Here is a 17049-nt window from a genome sequence, read left to right as displayed (position 1 = left end):
CGTCTTCCGCGGAGCCCGGGGCCGACGCTGACGAGGAGCCTTGCTCCTGCGTGCTCGCTGCACCAGCGGAGCGGCGATCGTTTGGGGTGACGGCGATCGGTGGCGGGACAGCAGGCGGCGAGCGAGGTCTGCATCGTCCCAGTCCAGCAGTGGACGGGTCGCCTGCTACAACTGCCGGCTACCCGGAGCACGTCCAATCGGGCTGCCGGTTTCCTCGACGGCGGCCCCCGGGACGTCCAGCCTTCCTACGACTCCCTGCTTCCTAAGGCAAGTCGCGGCGCACCCCACACACACGCTCGGTCCCGGGGTTAATTTCACCCATCAGGGGGTCCGATTTGCGTCGTGGTCACGCGCGGTTTCGGGGAGAGTCGGCGCGTGTTCGCGACGCGCGGCCGCTAACCGACCGGATCAGTGGTACGGAGTTGGAACATCGAGTGGTTGCGGCGGCCGTGCGGTCGTTGGCTGTGCTTGGGTTCATTGAGGGGGTTGAAATTCGCATGCTAGTTGACACCGGCGCGTCTTCAACCATTATTTCCGACCTCATTTACAATATCTTGCCCCCAAGGTGTCGGGTTTTGGAGCCGTTGGATGCTCTATATTTCGCTGCCAATGGCGGATCGTCGGGGATAATCGGTTCGGATAACTGTTGAGTTACGCATTGCCATTGTCACATTGCCATTGTCACATTGCCAGGCCATGTTTTGGTTTCTACGGCCCTGGCTGTTCCGTGCTTACTGGGGACTGATTTTCTCGGCAAAATGCCTCTGAAGATCTGTATAGACCAGGGCTGTTTGGAATTGCCGTTGGGACGGCGTATGGCATTTCTCCGGTCTCCGACCAGCCTGTGTTCTGCTAACGCCACGGTGCAAGCGCTTGCATGCTGAACGGTGCGAATTCTGCCCGGCGCACAAATCTTGGTGGCCCTTCGATTGCGTAAACCGCTCAATGCGCGCGCTGTCGGGGGACGGTATTGTGTTGGGTCCATCAAATAAGCTTATTCGGGGGATGTCACTCGTAGCGGCTCAGACGCTGGTGTCCCAGGACCAGGCACCGTTTATACAAGTCCTTAATGCCGGGTCGGACACACGCGTCTCCGGCGTGTCCGGAGGCGGATGTTGTTGGGCAATGTCGGGGTCGGCGTTCGGGCTCACGGACCTCGGGATGTGGATGAGGGCTGGATGGACAGACTGTGCTCTGAATGCGGCAAATTTATCCGCGGGACAAATGGGGAAGCTGAGAGCGCTCCTGCAGGAGTTTTCCGACATTTTTAGCAAAAGTAAATTTGATATCGGTCGCACATCCCTTTTTAGCCATCATATTGACACGGGAAATGCCGCCTCCATTCGGCAAAATCCTTACCGCCTGAGCCCGTCCGAAAAGGAATACGTTCGGGTGGCGGTTGATGAGATGTTGGCCGCAGATATCATCTCGCCATCCACCAGTCCATGGGGTGCTCCGATCGTACTTGTTCAGAAGCACAATGGCAGTTTGCAGTTTTGTGTTGATTTCCGCAAGCTTAACAAGGTTTCTGTTGCTGATGCATACCTCTTGCCTCGTATGGACGATTCGTTGGATGCTTTGGCGGGCGCGGGGTTCTTTTTTCACCCTTGACCTTCTGTTGGGCTTTTGACAGCTGCCGCTTGACAAGGCTTCAAGGCCCAAGGCGGCTTTTCGGACACCACAAGGGTTGTTTGAGTTTAACCGGCTTCAGATGGGGCTCCACTCCGGCCCGGCCACCTTTCAGCGTGTGATGGACATATTTGGACGACGTCATTGTTTTCAGTCGCATGTTCAATGAGCATTTAGATCGCCTGCGGGCTGTTTTTGTTAAGATGCGTGCGGCCGACCTGAAATTTAAGCCCCAAAAATGTCACCTACTCCAAAAATCGGTTCGATACTTGGGCCATATAGTCAGCGAATCGGGAATCGCGACAGACCCGGAGAAAACTGCTTGCGTTCGGACGTGGCCGACCCCCACCTCGGCCAACGAGGTGCGCAGTTTTATAGGCTTTGCCTCTTACTATCGCTGATTTGTCAAGGGGTTCGCATCTATTGCAAAACCTCTCCACGCATTGACAGCTAAGGGCCAAAAATTTCTTATGGGGGGGGAGGAGGAGGAAGCTGCGTTCTGCTCTATTCGTGATAGGCTGGTTAACGCCCCTCCCCTCCGTTTTCCCGACTTTTCGTTGCCATTCGTGTTGGACACGGATGCTAGTAATACCGGCATTGGTGCGGTGTTATCCCAAGTTGTAAATGGCATGGAGCACTTGGTCGCGTATGGTAGCAGGCTGCGGTCTCCGGCCGAGCAGCGGTACAAGCGTAACGCGCCGGGAACTATTGGCCATTGTGGTTTTTGTGCAACAATATCGGCCGTACTTGTACGGGAGACATTTCGAGGTGCGCTCCGATCACACGGCGCTCCAGTACGCGCTGCGTGTGGATCAGCCCTCGGGTCAATTGTCACGCTGGCTCGAAGTCCTGCAGGATTTTTCGTTCAAAGTTACGTATCGTAATGGTTCTCGCCATACGAACGCCGATGCCCTATCGCGATTGCCAGCGGGGCGGGGAGTGTGCTTGTTTTTCAGGTTCCGGTCGTTGTCGACCGGCCGGCTCGACCTCCCCCCTCGCCTCTTGTTGCATCTACCGTGGACGCGATGGGAGGGACGGGCGACGTCCCTGCCGCACGGGATGCACTTATCGGGTAGGACTACGAGGTGTGGGGACGCGTCCCTCCTTAAGTTGCGCCGGAGTGTCAAGGAGACCGCCGATGGCACGGCTCCGCGAGGTGTCGCCTCGTTTGTCCTGCGGGGCGGGCTGCTCATGTATTGGGACAGAGGATTGCGCCGTTATGCTATTGTTGTCCTTACCGCCCTGCATGGCGAGGTTGTGTGGGCTGTGCATAAACGATTTTTATTGGCCGGCCATCGCCTCCGACGTCAAGGATCTGCTTAAGGGCTGCGTGCAATGTGCCCGGCGGAAGCCGCCAGCGAGATCCTGTTGCCCTCGGCTGCAATCCATCCAGGTGTCGCATGTTAATGAAATTGTTGCCCTCGATATTCTCGGGCCGTTTTCTAATGGGAGAGATTCGGGAGAGAGAGATTAGGGAGAGAGATGAGCATGAAATGAGCTTCCATAGCCGTACAAGAGCACCGTCCCCGCAAATGCGCAGTGTTAATGGGAGATTAGCACTATGTTGATGGGAGAGATTAGGCAGAGAGATTAGGGGGATTAGCAAGTTAATGTCATGTCTATGTGTAACACAAGCTGCTGCGGCGCTGCCAAATGCGAATGTGAGATGCAAGCGCGTCCACGCAAGAGAACCACCGCAACGGTGGTCGTGCCAGTGAGACACAAGATCCATCACATAGCCAGAACCATCGATACATCGAGGCTAATGGAGCAGAGGTGGCCATGTTAGTGAGACCCCAGCCCGTTAATGCAGAAGGCACCTAACAGGGCAATGCAACTCCAATAGTCGGAGATAACAGCCAAACGGCAGGGATGTGGTACCTGGCTATTTTCTTTTTTACGTAAAGCCCAAGGTTTGCGAGCCAAATCATTTGTAAGCGCGCGTCCACACACACACAGACAGACAGACAAAAAAATGCCTTTTAGATATTGTTTATAAACGCCTACCGTTTGGTAGATGAGACAGTTATATCGCTTTCACGGGAGGGCCGATAACGTGACGAGGTTTTTCTTAACTAGAACACCGTCTTCTCAGAGGTCACTCACAACAGCCCCACCAAGTTGTCATGTCACGAGACGCCACTGTTCAGTACTGTAATGACCGAGAATTGAGAGAGCAGGGAAAGATACGAGGGGAGGGGGGAGTGAGGATAATCTCGTTCGGGATGTTCAGATGCCCATCATTATTACTATGGGGGGGGGGGGGGCATCTAGTTCCAGGTGCGGAGCTGGTCGTAGGCCCTTCAACTCCTATATGAGAGCCGGGTTCAGAGACGTCTCTGTGTGTCACGGCTACCGCATCTGAGGCGATGGGCGACTCCACATCTCGTCCTCCTCCACCTCGTCGTCTGCACGCTGGTGACGCTGGTGGTGCTGGAGACGCTGGTGACCCTGGTGACCGCTGGTGACCGCTGGTGACCACTGGTGATGCTGGCTACGTTGGTGACGCGGGTGACCGCTGGTGACGCTGGTGACGCAGGTGACCGCTGGTGACGCTGGTGGTGCTGGAGACGCTGGTGACCCTGGTGACCGCTGGTGACCGCTGGTGACCACTGGTGATGCTGGTGACCGCTGGTGACGTTGGTGACGCTGGTGACCGCTGGTGACGCTGGTGACGCTGGTGACCGCTGGTGAACGTTGGTGACGCTGGTGACGCTGGCTACATTGGTGACGCTGGTGACCGCTGGTGACGTTGATGATGCTGGTGACGCTGGTGACGCTGGTGATCGTTGGTGACGCTGGTGACCGTTGGTGACGCTGGAGACGCTGGTGACCGCTGGTGACGCTGGTGATGCTAGTGACCGCTGGTGACGCTGGTGACCGCTGGTGACGCTGGTGACCGCTAGTGACGCTGATGACGCTGATGACGCTGGTGACCGCTGGTGACCACTGGTGACGCTAGTGACCGCTGGAGACGCTGATGACCGTTGTTGACGCTGATGATGCTGATGACCGTTGGTGACGCTGGTGACCGCAGGTGACGTTGGTGACCGCTGGTGACGCTGGTGACCGCTGGTGACGCTGGTGATCGTTGGTGACGCTGGTGATCGTTGGTGACGCTGGGGACGCTGATGACCGCTGGTGACGCTGGTGATCGTTGGTGACGCTGGGGACACTGATGACCGCTGGTGACGCTGGTGACCGCTGGTGACGCTGGTGACGCTGGTGACCACTGGTGACGCTAGTGACCGCTGGAGACGCTGATGACCGTTGTTGACGCTGGTGATGCTGGTGACCGCTAGTGACGCTAGTGACCGCTTGTGACGCTGGTGAAGCTGGTGACCGCTGGTGACGTTGGTGACGCTGATGACCGCTAGTGACACTGGTGACCGTTGGTGACCACTGGTGACCGCTGGTGACGCTAGTGACCGCTGGTGACCGCTGGTGACCGTTGGTGACGCTGATGACGCTGGTGACGCTTGTGACCGCTGGTGACGCTGGCTACGTTGGTGACGCTGGTGACCGCTGGTGACGTTGATGACGCTAGTGACCGCTGGTGACCGCTGGAGACGTTGATGACCGCTGGTGACGTTGATGACGCTGGTGACGCTAGTGACCGCTGGTGACGCTGGTGACCGCTAGTGACGCTGATGACGCTGATGACGCTGGTGACGCTGGTGACCGCTAGTGACGCTAGTGACCGCAGGTGACGTTGGTAACCGCTGGTGACGCTGGTGACGCTGGTGACCGCTGATGACGCTGGTGACCGCTAGTGACGCTGATGACGCTGGTGACCGCTGGTGACGCTGGTGACCGCTAGTGACGCTGATGACGCTGATGACGCTGGTGACGCTGGTGACGCTGGTGACCGCTAGTGACGCTGATGACGCTGGTGACGCTGGTGACGCTGGTGACCGCTGGTGACGCTGGTGACCGCTGGTGACGCTGGTGACCGCTGGTGACCGCTGGTGACGCTGGTGACGTTGGTGACGCTGATGACCGCTGGTGACGTGGGAGACGCTGGTGACGCTGGTGACCGCTGGTGACGTTGATGACGCTGGTGACGCTGGTCACGAGGGTGCGGTAGCCCCGTGCCAATACCCAGACCCGGTGGAGACTAGAGACACGGGCGTCGTCGGCTGTACCTGGGAGACTCTACTGGAATAAACCCATACTCACAACAAGCAAGATGGTTCACTACAGTACTATCGGACACTGCCGTTGTGTTTATCGAGTTTCTCTGCTTGGTGTGGCTATGTACCTTCCAAATCGGGGTACGGCAGCGCCTCTCTCCTCAACTCCCACGGGAAGGGAGTTTCGCAGCAAATCTTTGCGGTGTGATCCGCCAATCCGCCCGCCCGCTGCCTTCCACTCTGCGCTGGACTGCATGGCTTGCCAGGCGCAGTTAGCGTAAGGCTTACACTAACGGCTGCGAAATAAGTTCAACATACGCACACATAACACCGTAGGCAAGCTTCCCTTCGGAGGCGATTTGCAGGCATTCCTTGGCCACACCGTCAAGCCCACGTGCGCCCTTGCCTTCCCTCGGCAGAGTGTGAGCGCTTTGGCAAGCCCCTGCCTGGGCAAGGACCTCTGTGCCTGGAACCCCGTCCCCGACGTTTCGCCTTGAAGCAAATGTATGCGGCCGCGCGTTGAACTTCTTTCGCACCGTACATTCGGACAGCACTCGGCACCGGCGCGCGGCCCCCGACAACACGCGCAGACAAGTGGTGATCGTCACGATCACAGCCACGCGCTCGCCATTTGTAAAACTCCTATTCATTCATACCATGTCAATCCATACGGTTTACCCAATATTCTTTGTTCAGGGAAATTGAGTTTTCAGGTTCATACGGCGTGCAGCCGTTTCAATACGGGGGGGGTGGAAATGTTTTGTCCGTTTGTTTGTGTTTGTACCTTGTGATGGGACTTTGTAGGGTATTTATAAGGGCACGGGGTGTCCAATAAGGTCTGAATTGATCTGTAATAAGGTAGAAGGTAGGCACTCATAAGGGGTTGACAGGTTTGTTCATTCACCTTGTCCTCCCGGAGGGGGTGGCCTGTCCATATGGGCGAACTAGGGCGGTCGCCTCGGGTGCCCCAAGTGAAGTGGGTCGTGTAAAAGTCGAGGGGGCGGGGGGGAAATGAAAGAAAAAACATTTTTTTTAAAAAACGAAGAGGGAAATGTGAATTTTAATTCACTTCTGAACATTTCCGAGAATGCAATCGTTGTGTCTCAGTTTTAAAGAAAAAAAAAATCGGTTACAAAAAAAAATCATTAAACGGAAGAGCGGGCAAAATGTTTTACGTTTTGCTAAACAAAAAAAAAACCTCAGTCCTAAATCTGCCCTTGGGGGTGGGGTTTGGGGGTTTGGGGGGGGGGGAGTTCGTGGTTATTTGCTGCAATGTAATTGTTCACGAAACAATGTGATGATGGTGGATACGTTCACGATGTGAGACAATTAACAAACGCACTCAACAACATCGGTCACTCGCACTGCCAGGCTGTATGGCAGGCGACGTTCCGGGCACTTCAGTATTCTTCATCACTTTGTATACGGTGCAGGGTAATTGCCCGAAACGTCACCTATTACGTAACTTGTTGCTCTTTAGGGCAGTAGTATTGGTGATGGGGGAGGGGGGGGCTGTGAACGATTCTGTGGCTCTGATGACATCTACAATATACCACTGTGTTGAGGTGTGCTTTTTTTGTTTATGTTATATGTGCTTGTTCATTACCACTAAAGCAGCGACAGCATCGAAAATTGGATTGCTCAAGGTATAACGAATGTCGCTATTATATTCCAATAAACATTGAATTTGTCCCTTCACTGACGATGCGTGATGGTTGTATGGGGAGTGGCAGTGTAGCGGTGAGCGTGCTGCGCTACGAACCCGGCCACCCAAGTTCGATTCCCACTCATGGCAAACACCGGTGACGATTATCTGAACCGGTCCTGGGCCTCCCCTAGGTCGACTCGGCCTCAAATGAGTACCTGGTGTAGCGGTGTGTAAGTAAACATCGCCAATGGGGAGACGAAGGCGGCCGGGCGTGGTGCTGGCCACCCACCCCCTCGTGTGCCGTGCCGGCCTTCATAGGTGCTTCTTGCTAACGGCACTTGCCCCAACAGTCTGTTCAGGCTTTACGGGGGAGCTTTGTCTTTGTGCCCTGCCGTAACTGCAGTTCGTTCAACCAACGTTAGCCTTTTGCCATTAAGTCTTCTATGGAATGCAATGGTTTACAACCTGTAACGCTTACAATGCGCATGCCCGCCAGTTACATGAGTCATAAAAACGATATATGCTTTAGCGATTGTCAGGTTATAATTACCGTGATATCGGTTAACTTGACCTTTTTAGAATAGCTTTCAATATTTTTACATTTTATCGTTTTGATTGAGCTTCGCTGCAACTTCCAGTCATAATAGGCATTACTCATCAAATGTCTTCAAGCGCAGAAGTTCACTCAACAGACGCCTACCACCGGTTGTATATTCGATGCAAATTTTCAACCCCAAAAGCTTGCAACGTGCATTGCACTATCAGTCACATAAGAGCAAAATAAACCGTACTGTGAATCAAATAAAACTTCGAACGATGATAGATGTAAGGCATTTAGCAAAAAACTAATTTCCTGCGTTCATGATCATTCAAACATTACATTTTATTTCGTCAGCAAATAAAAAAAAAAAGTTGTAACCTAATGATAATTATTTTCCTCTTCATAAGACAATACAATTCTCACGGTAATTATTTTACGTAGCGTCATTCATGCTAATGGCAGCCCATAACGCTGTACGATAATTATACATGAGGACCAAATCCCATATGCGGCCACAATAACCACAACGTAATGCTATTCAGCACAATCGACGACACGGACAACCGTGGGTTATGCGCAGTAGGATGCAGCAGAACCTTATAACTTGACCCCGGTGTGCATGCACCACGTGTCTCCAGCGTCCTACCTACCCATCCATCCATCCATCCCTTCTTTCCTCTCTCCCCACGTTTCCTTTGTTCAGGTGGCATAGTAACGACATCATCAGCTCGGGGGGGTAGTGCGGCAATCGGTCGGTCAGGGTGGGGGACACCCAATATTCGGACGTATTGGCGGTACACACCGCTGCGGCATAACACCACACCGGTCCTCATAAAGCAGTCTGAAATCTAAGTTTAAACCGACGTTCGTCTTCCGCACCCTTCGCAATCGCGAGAAGTGATTTGATGCACAATCACCCCACGAGATGTTCTGACCGGCGGTTGCGTATCCTGCTGAAAATAAATAATTTTTGCGAAAAATGCGACGTGCATTTTTGTTAAAATGTGCCACGCACCAATCGGTGTTCCGCCAACAACGTTAATTTGACTTGTCTCAGGTGACGGTGGCACCTAGGCTATTGTACATCGTGGCTCCTCTTGCCATCATTACATGCGGTTTGTTCTTTGACACTCATATATTCTTGGTTCTTTCGGTAAAGTCACGTAAATTGCTTGTGTTGCAGTCGAAACGTCGTGAGAATTTAATTGTTTTAATTTTATTATTTCCCTCCTACGTGACTTTACCGAAAGAACCAAAGAATATGGATCCCTGCAGTCACGAAAGCTTTACAACGAAATATTTGACCAGGGGCGGAGCCAGGATTTCAGGTCGGGGTGACATTCAACAAATGTTAATTTCAAGAATGATTTAGAGAGAGTCAGGCTGTTGAACTAGACGCCATCGGTTGGCGACACACACTCTGACAATGCAGTTGCACGGAGTCCGCCAGACCGAGTGTCGTACACTTACACGCAGAATGTCACCCCTGTCACCCCCCCCCCCCCCCTGGCTCGCTCCGCCCCTGTCTTTGACACTCATCACGGTGGCTTTGGCCACCAATGCGGCGGCCAAGGCACCCCCCCACGCTGCTCGTTACGCAGCTACTGGCACCGCCGCTCGCTTCCGCCGGGTCAATCGGAGACTTCGGGCGGCACGCGGCTGTACCCGCCGCCGTGCCCTCGCCGCCTGCGGTGGTGGATCAGGGAGCCGCCCACGAAGAGAGCCGCAAACACCACGGCCAGTGGGGTGAGCAGCTGGCTCAGGTTCACTGTGGGGTTTGGGGGGGGCGAGAGACCGGAGGAGGGGGGCAGAGGTGGAGAAAATAAGGAAGCACGGCATCACGACGTCGTCTCTTTGTGATTTGACCGCGCGAATCTTCGGCCGATATGAACGCCACCTCATGACAGATGCCAATTGTGATGCCTTCTAACTCGCGTTATAAATCTGCGTTGAAAACGAATTTCTGTCAGAACTGCTTGTTGTTGGTTGTGATTAGTTTGTTGCCCTTTCCCCCGCACCTCCGATAATCACGCTTGGCGATGTGTGGTGCGAAATAAGTTCAACATATTACATACCGTTACCACCTCATCATCACCATCGCAACCTCACCATCAAGCCACTGGAGCTATGCAGTTTTAAGTCTAGATTGAAAACTCGTATACAGTAAAACCTTGGATTGCGAGTAACTTGGTCTGCGAGTGTTTTGCAAGACGAGCAAAAATTTTAAATAAATATGAATTTGATAAACGAGCGAGGGTCTTGCAATATAAGTAGTGGTACGTATAGATGCTTTGTCTGCCGAGCGTCACGTGATCACAACTGATATACGAGTGATATACGAGTGCTTTGATATACGAGTGCTTTGGATGACAAACACGTTTCCGGAACGAATTACGCTCGCAATCCAAAGTTTTACTGTATTTCTAACTGCGTGTCGCTGTATTTAGTTTGTTGTCCTTCCCCCGCACCTCCAATTAGCACGGTTGTCTACGTACGGTGCGAAATAAGTCTAACATAAAGACATATGTTGTTGCGTATCTGTCGGTCGGGGGGGGGGGGGTGGTTGTATGGCGGTTAGTGTGCTGGCGCTACGAACCCAGCGACCCGAGTTCGAGTTCCGCTCACGGCCACCAGCGTCACTGACGATTATCTAAACCGGTCATGGGCCTTCCCGAGGTCGACAATGGGGGAGACAAAGACGACCGGGCGTGGCGTTGGCCACCGACCCCCTCGTGTGCCACCGCGCCGGCCTTCATAGGTGTTCGCTAACAGCACTTGCCCCAACAGTCTGTTAACCCTATCCCGTTCCAGGACGTCTGCAAGCTGCAGGGTGGGTCCTATTCTTAGCTCTTTCGGTAGAGTCACGTTGAAAGCAGTCACGAAAGCCTTTAAATCAAAAGGGTGGGTCCTGTTTACCGTTGAATCTCGGAAAGTGCGAGCAGCTCAGGGTTAATTTTATTTAGAGAGAGGCGTAGTCGCAGCAGCTCCATTGTTTTTAAACACGTCGTACTGTACTCACCGCAGAAAACCATAGCGACACAATCACCACACTCTACAATAGCCAGCACCAATACTGTGCCACACGCCCCTCCCCAATACGGCCTTGTGGGGGCCTCGGTACCGATAAAGTAATTTTATTTCGATTTAAAGCTTTCGTGACTGCACTGATTCATCTTCTTGGTTCTTTCGGTAAAGTCACGTAGACTGGAAATAAAATAATAAAAATAAAACGTAATAATATAAGATTCTCACGACGTTTCGGCCACAAAACAAGTAGCCTTCTTCAGGTGAATAAACAGGACTGTCCAGAAGACAGCGCTCGGTTCGCTAGGTTCACTCGAGCGCTGTCTTCTGGACAGTCCTGTTTATTCACCTGAAGAAGGCTACTTGTTTTGTGGCCGAAATGTCGTGAGAATCTTCTATTATTACGTTTTATTTTAATTATTGTATTTCCATTCTACGTGACTTTACCGAAAGAACCAAGAAGAACAAAAAAAAGTAAATTTACTTAAGTTTTTCTTGTGGTTTCGTTTTGATGACATTATGCCATCAGAACGGGAAACTATATGGGTGGGGGGGGATCTTTGTCTTGGGGTGAAGGGTACCTCCGGTCGATCGCTCCGCCGATTCCCCATAGACCAGCGGCCCCCGTGAGATGGTGTGAACCTCCGACTGCACCACGCCCTCCTCCGCGCTCCTCCTGCGCCTCGCCGAGCCCCCCCCGGCGGGCAGGCAGCCCTGCTGGCACCGCGTGTTGGGCTCTCCCACCTTGCACACGATCACGTCGCAGTGGACAAACACCTGCCGGCCAGGGATGGGGAAACACGAGACAAACGGACAAAGCCTGCGTGAGGCCGCGACCCAGTAAGGGCAAGCCCTCCGCTCGACACGCGCGGTGTTCACGCGACGCACGTTCTCACCACTCTTCTATTTGGGGGGGGGGGGGGGGACACTCTTTTTGCACAACACAGGGTGCGCACCGTCATCGCAACGTGGAGTGGCGCACCACTGTTACACCGAGGAATGCTCAATGTTAGTACGATGCAGAACGCGCACCCGTTATAACGCGGTTGCTGAGCGGTCAACGGCGAACTACTTTTCTTAAGCTTATGCGGCAGAGCGGTGTGAAAATTCTGGGTCTGCCCACGGAATGATACGGTAACGCAGCGCATCCACGTATAAGTTATTTGTCCCGCCATCTGACTCTGTTCCCCTGGTCAGTTCGCGTTGGCAAATATGAGGTGCGTTCTCTCCCCTGGATGCGCTTCTGTTGTTGGTCTCGGATTGCCAGCCGTTGTTCACCCAAAGCTACGTGTCCTGCCCACACCCACTCTAGGATTTGGTGTTACATGTTATTTATGTAGTTTATTGTAAAAATTCGGCCACAGACCCCTGTGATCACTGTTACGTTGCAATTGTGGCTTTATTTTTTGGTGATTTGGAAGAGGTTTTTTTTGGTTTGGACATGTTTGTTTTGTTGTAGTACGGAGTTAGACTGATGGCCTTAATCTAAGTTTTCTTGTGGTTGTTGTTGTTTGGCTTGCATCCCACTGGGATTTTTGCACACAGCGTTGGTGTACGGTGCTTTTTTCAGGAATATTTTGCTGTTTTTTTTTCCTGGATTTTCTGTTTGCACAGTCACACATAGTCACTTTAAGATGTTTTTCTTGTTCCTTTTTTTGTTTGTTGCGGTTGCACCCGATTCAAGAGCTGAATGGCTCACAGGGATATACCAAAATAAATAAACTAAATAAACTAAACTAAAACTTGTCTTGGCTGTTTGGGTGATGTTTCTGTAACTTGTGCTTTGTTGTCGAATCCACGTTGTTCCTCTTCCTACCTCTCTGTATGAATCCCCGGCCAGGACCTCAACGTGCTTCTCTGTGCACTTTTAAATTGTGTACGTAACTGATTGATTGAACAACTTTCTTCCCTGTTACTTTTCCAGTGGTGCATTGTCTCTCTTTTCTCTCTCAGGTGGAACACAATGGCCATGTCTGGAGCGCTGAGCCAGCAACCTCTGAGTGACTAAGTTCGAGCCATGGGTCTGTGCGTCCGAACTCCTGTCTCAGGTGGATCGTAATGGCCGTGTCTGGGCGGGCGGACCTGGTGGAAGTTGCCGATGAAGTTGAACGCCGTGAAGCTGAACTGATTCTTCTTGAGGAAGCTGCTGTAGCTCCTCCACGTGGGGTCGGTCGGGCAGCTGCCCGGGGGGACAGAAATCAGCAGTGTCAGCATCGTCACCATCATCAGTATCGTCACCATCATCAGCAGCAGCAACAGCATCGGTATCATCAGCAGCATCACCATCAGTATCATGACCATCTTCACCATAATCAGCATCATCATCAGCAGCATCACCATCAGTAGCGCCATCATCAATATCATTATCAGCTTCAGCATCACCATCAGTATCACTCATAATAGAGGTTTTTAAGTTAGGTCGCGTAAATATAAAAGTGTCGTTAAACCCGCCAGCACCCGACAGCCAATTAGTAAGGTTTGTCATGTAAACAAAACATGCCAATTCGTTACTAGTACAGCACACCAGTGTGTTGGAGAGCAAATCCACAACATTTACAATTCGATTACCACGACTTTTCGCCAGCAATGATAACGAGCATCATCAGGCGGACAGCCAGAGTTGTGGAGAAAGCCTCCTTCTGATCCAGTCTTAAATAGAGGGGACAAATGTGACGTCTTCACTTGTGACCCAATCAGGTGCGAAGGCCAGAGTGGGGGGGGGGTTAATGTTAATGGCGAAGGGATGGGGTTAATGTTTGTATGAACCTCGCGGACTCTCCCGCTACCTCAACGCTGATCTTCCACTCACCCGTCCTTGAGGAGGTCGTATCGGATGGAGTCGTGGGGGTCGCCACTGGGCGTCGCGTAGCAGTTCTCGGTGAAGAGGGCGATGCTCACGGTGGACTTGACGGCGAGCTGCAGGTAAACCTCCTGGCTCTTCTTGTAGTGCACCGGGAAGTCGTTCCTCCTGTACACACGGTGGAGGGGGGGGAGGCGGTGGTGGGAGGACTCACTTCAGACTGGGTTTGTTCGTGGTGTCATGGTTAAGCGCGCTGGACTGGCAGTCCAGAGGTTGCTGGCCTGGTTCGACCTCTTTCTGTCTTTCACACGGTTGCTGATGTAGATGCAGAGACAACGACTTCAATTTCACATTCAGGTGGTCAAGCCAGATAACTGCGTCAGGAGCAGCCGAGTAGTTTGTCGTCGCTGTGATGTCTCCCTCGTGCGTCAGGACATCAATATTACGGATCATCATTATGATGGCGAAGTACTCGCAACTTCGCCCGGGAGGAATCGCTTGACGTTCAGTTGGAGGATCCTCGGCCCCAGCCAGAACCTATCGGGCCACGCTGTCATTGTTTGGCCTTGAAGAGGGGCAATTGGCATGGCATCATGTTGTTGTTGCTCTGGAGACCCGAGAGGGAGATCGATGGTTGGAGTTCGGTCGCCGCACCGACGGCATTCGCCATGATTCCTCGCTTGACAACAGAGTGGGTCCGCGCGAAGGTTGCCAACCTTCCACTCCCCCCACCCCCCCCCCCCGCAATCTCTGTCCACACAGCAGTAATATCGTGTACACCACAGTTCGTCGATCGGTAGTCGCGTTTTGTAGGGTAAAGTGTGGGTACTCCCACCTCTATTTAAGGTGTCTGGCCAGCGTGCAAGAGCAGGCAAAAATACCCTGCAGAAGGGCTCCCCCTAGTAGTAGCAGCGTGAGTAAGAAATAGGGCAGCTTCGCTCAACCCATCTGGATTGGTGACCCACATCCAGACCACCTCTCTCGTTATGGCTGTGGCTACTACTAGTCAAGTGTCACCTCTCCTCGGGTCAATCAGCGGGTAGGCATTCTAGACTATTTTTTTTATTTTATTTTACCAGGTAAGGCTGGTAGCTCAACCACGTTGCTTATCATTACATGGACATTCATAGCAGCAGTAAAATACTTTAAACACATGTTGATTCTAAATATAGAGGGAAAAACCAGAGGACCCGGAGATAAAATCCACACGACCACGGGGAGAGAGAGACACAGGCTCCAAATATAAAGCAGCAGCAGCAGGCATTGTCAGGGTCGAGATCGAACCCACGACCTCCTGTGTACGGGGCGCGATAGTTAACATCTCCTAGCCACCGTGATGATTATGAGAGAGAGAGAGACGCATACTCCGAATATACAGCAGCAGCAGTAGGCATCGTCAGGGTCGGGCTCGAACCCACGACCTCCTCCATATCAGGCGAGGTAGTTAACATCTCCTAGCCACCATGATGATGATGAGAGAGAGATAGAGAGAGACTCAGACTCCAAATATACAACAGCAGCATGCATCGTCAGGATCGGGCTCAAACCCACGACCGCCTGTGCACCAGGCGAGGTAGTCAACATCTCCTAGCCACCGTGGCACCCCCCACCACCCCCCCCACCCCCCCGATTGCGGTGAAGATCCCTGCCTGTAGGCGAGCGCAAAGGCGTCCGTGGTGAAGAGGTCGATGGTGAAGACGAAGTCCCCGAGCCCCTTCTCTGTGATGAAGATGCTGCTCGTGTCCGGAGTGAAGCTGACGGCCAGACTCTTCCGCTTGTCGTACACACAGCTGTGCGTCCGGGGGTACAGGGGGATAGAGGGAGGCAGTGAACGGGGGATTGGGTTTACACATTGTAATTTTTTTTTCATCTACAGTATTCCCTCGGCTAACGTCTCCAATCCGTTCCACGGAAACGACTGTTAACTGAAATAACTGTTTGTCTAATTCACTTGTAAGTTGAAAAATTATATTAAACAAAAAAATCACTGAGTCTGCAAAGAGAGCTGTTTAATCTGCCAAAACAGATAACGTCATGTTAACAAAGCTAGTCGAGTTCTAAGCGCTCACAAATGGGCGCCGTTGATTGGCTGACGGCATGGCTCAGTCTCAATTCCGAGCGCTCAGATTGGACGAAATTGGCGTCCGCGTGCATCACGTAAATATACCGTTAATCACAATTTGTAACGTAAGTCGAAACCATGGGGTCCTATGGTAGGTGAAAACATTGACCTGAAAAAACGATAACCGATGTCACTGTTAACCGAGTATGAGTTCAATGATCACTATTACAATCAAAATCAAGGTCTTCATAATGGCCAAAGCCATTGATGCCACCACACCTCGACAATGTTTTGTACCTTTCACCAGATCATGCCACTGCTGCACATGACACGCTACCTTTAAAGGGCCACTTTGGCCAACATCTGGGACAGGAGGTCATAGAACCCATCTGATTAATCAGTCTCGCCTGCATCCCTCCATGGATGTTCATCTTCAACGGGGGCCTAAGCCACCACGGCGAACATTCCTCACCTCGTGTTGATGGGTAGGCAAGCTCACAATAGCCTTGGACTCGGCTCCCCACACCTCACCCCTAAGCTCCCTTTAATATTTTGTTCACACCCACAGCCACGCAAGGACAAAGATCCCCAGTGTAGCCTTAACAGACTGTTCGGGCAAGTGTTGTTCACGAGCAGCACCATTGAGGGCCGCCACGACACGAGGGGTGTAGTTTGCCAGCACCACCTACCCCGACCGCCTTTGTCTCCCCAGTGTTGATATTCACACAACGCACCAGGTACTCATTTTAGGCCGAGTCGAGCTAGGCCAGGCCGAGGACCGGTTCAGATAATTGTCACCGGTGTCGACCGTGAGCGGGAATCGAACGAGGTTTTGCCGGGTTCGTAGCGGAGTGCGATAACCACTACACTGCAGCACCACACAAGACGTAGATCATCCATGTCGCCCACACAGCCTGATGGGGCAAGTGCATAGACACACTTACGTGATGAGAACCACAATATCATTGAAGTTGCGTGTGATCACTTGGCCCCTCTCGTCTTCCTTCAGCGTCACCGACTGGGAGAAGATAATTGACGAGTTCGTTTCCTGCACGATCGTGGGGCAAAGGGGAGGAAAAAAGGGCGACGGAGCCAGAGAGAGATAGAAACACATCATCATGGTTGTCGACAATCTCTCACAGTTCTCCGAACAATCCACCTAGGACCCATGCAGAAGCTGATATTATCGCTCAAATGTATCTATTTCATATT

The 17049-nt window shown here is 52.5% G+C and overlaps 1 protein-coding gene and 1 long non-coding RNA gene across 2 annotated transcripts in view; both read right to left on the bottom strand.

Moving 5' to 3' along the window:
- Positions 1-6803: 6803 nt before the first annotated feature.
- On the bottom strand, positions 6804-14136 carry LOC116958618 (uncharacterized). Its single transcript, XR_012931170.1, has 4 exons — positions 13785-14136; positions 13058-13154; positions 11557-11752; positions 6804-9719 (listed from the first exon to the last, which is right to left on the bottom strand). It is a non-coding gene; the product is annotated as an uncharacterized LOC116958618 (long non-coding RNA).
- A 476-nt stretch (positions 14137-14612) lies between these two features.
- The window catches only part of LOC142907670 (IgGFc-binding protein-like), a 64158-nt gene continuing 61721 nt past the window's right edge, over positions 14613-17049 (bottom strand). The window contains exons 30-32 of the mRNA XM_076057282.1: positions 16782-16885; positions 15425-15565; positions 14613-14625 (exon numbers count right to left, since the gene is read on the bottom strand). Coding sequence (XP_075913397.1) covers positions 14613-14625; positions 15425-15565; positions 16782-16885 — 258 coding nt within the window. The remainder of the gene's footprint in view (positions 14626-15424; positions 15566-16781; positions 16886-17049) is intronic.

The sequence above is a fragment of the Petromyzon marinus genome, chromosome 80, assembly GCF_048934315.1.
Source record: "Petromyzon marinus isolate PM22_M1 ecotype Great Lakes invasive population chromosome 80, UKy_Petmar_22M1.pri1.0, whole genome shotgun sequence".
Taxonomy (NCBI): Eukaryota; Metazoa; Chordata; class Hyperoartia; order Petromyzontiformes; family Petromyzontidae; genus Petromyzon; species Petromyzon marinus.
Note: the sequence above shows the minus strand (reverse complement) of the source record. Positions and strands in the feature narration are given on the sequence as shown.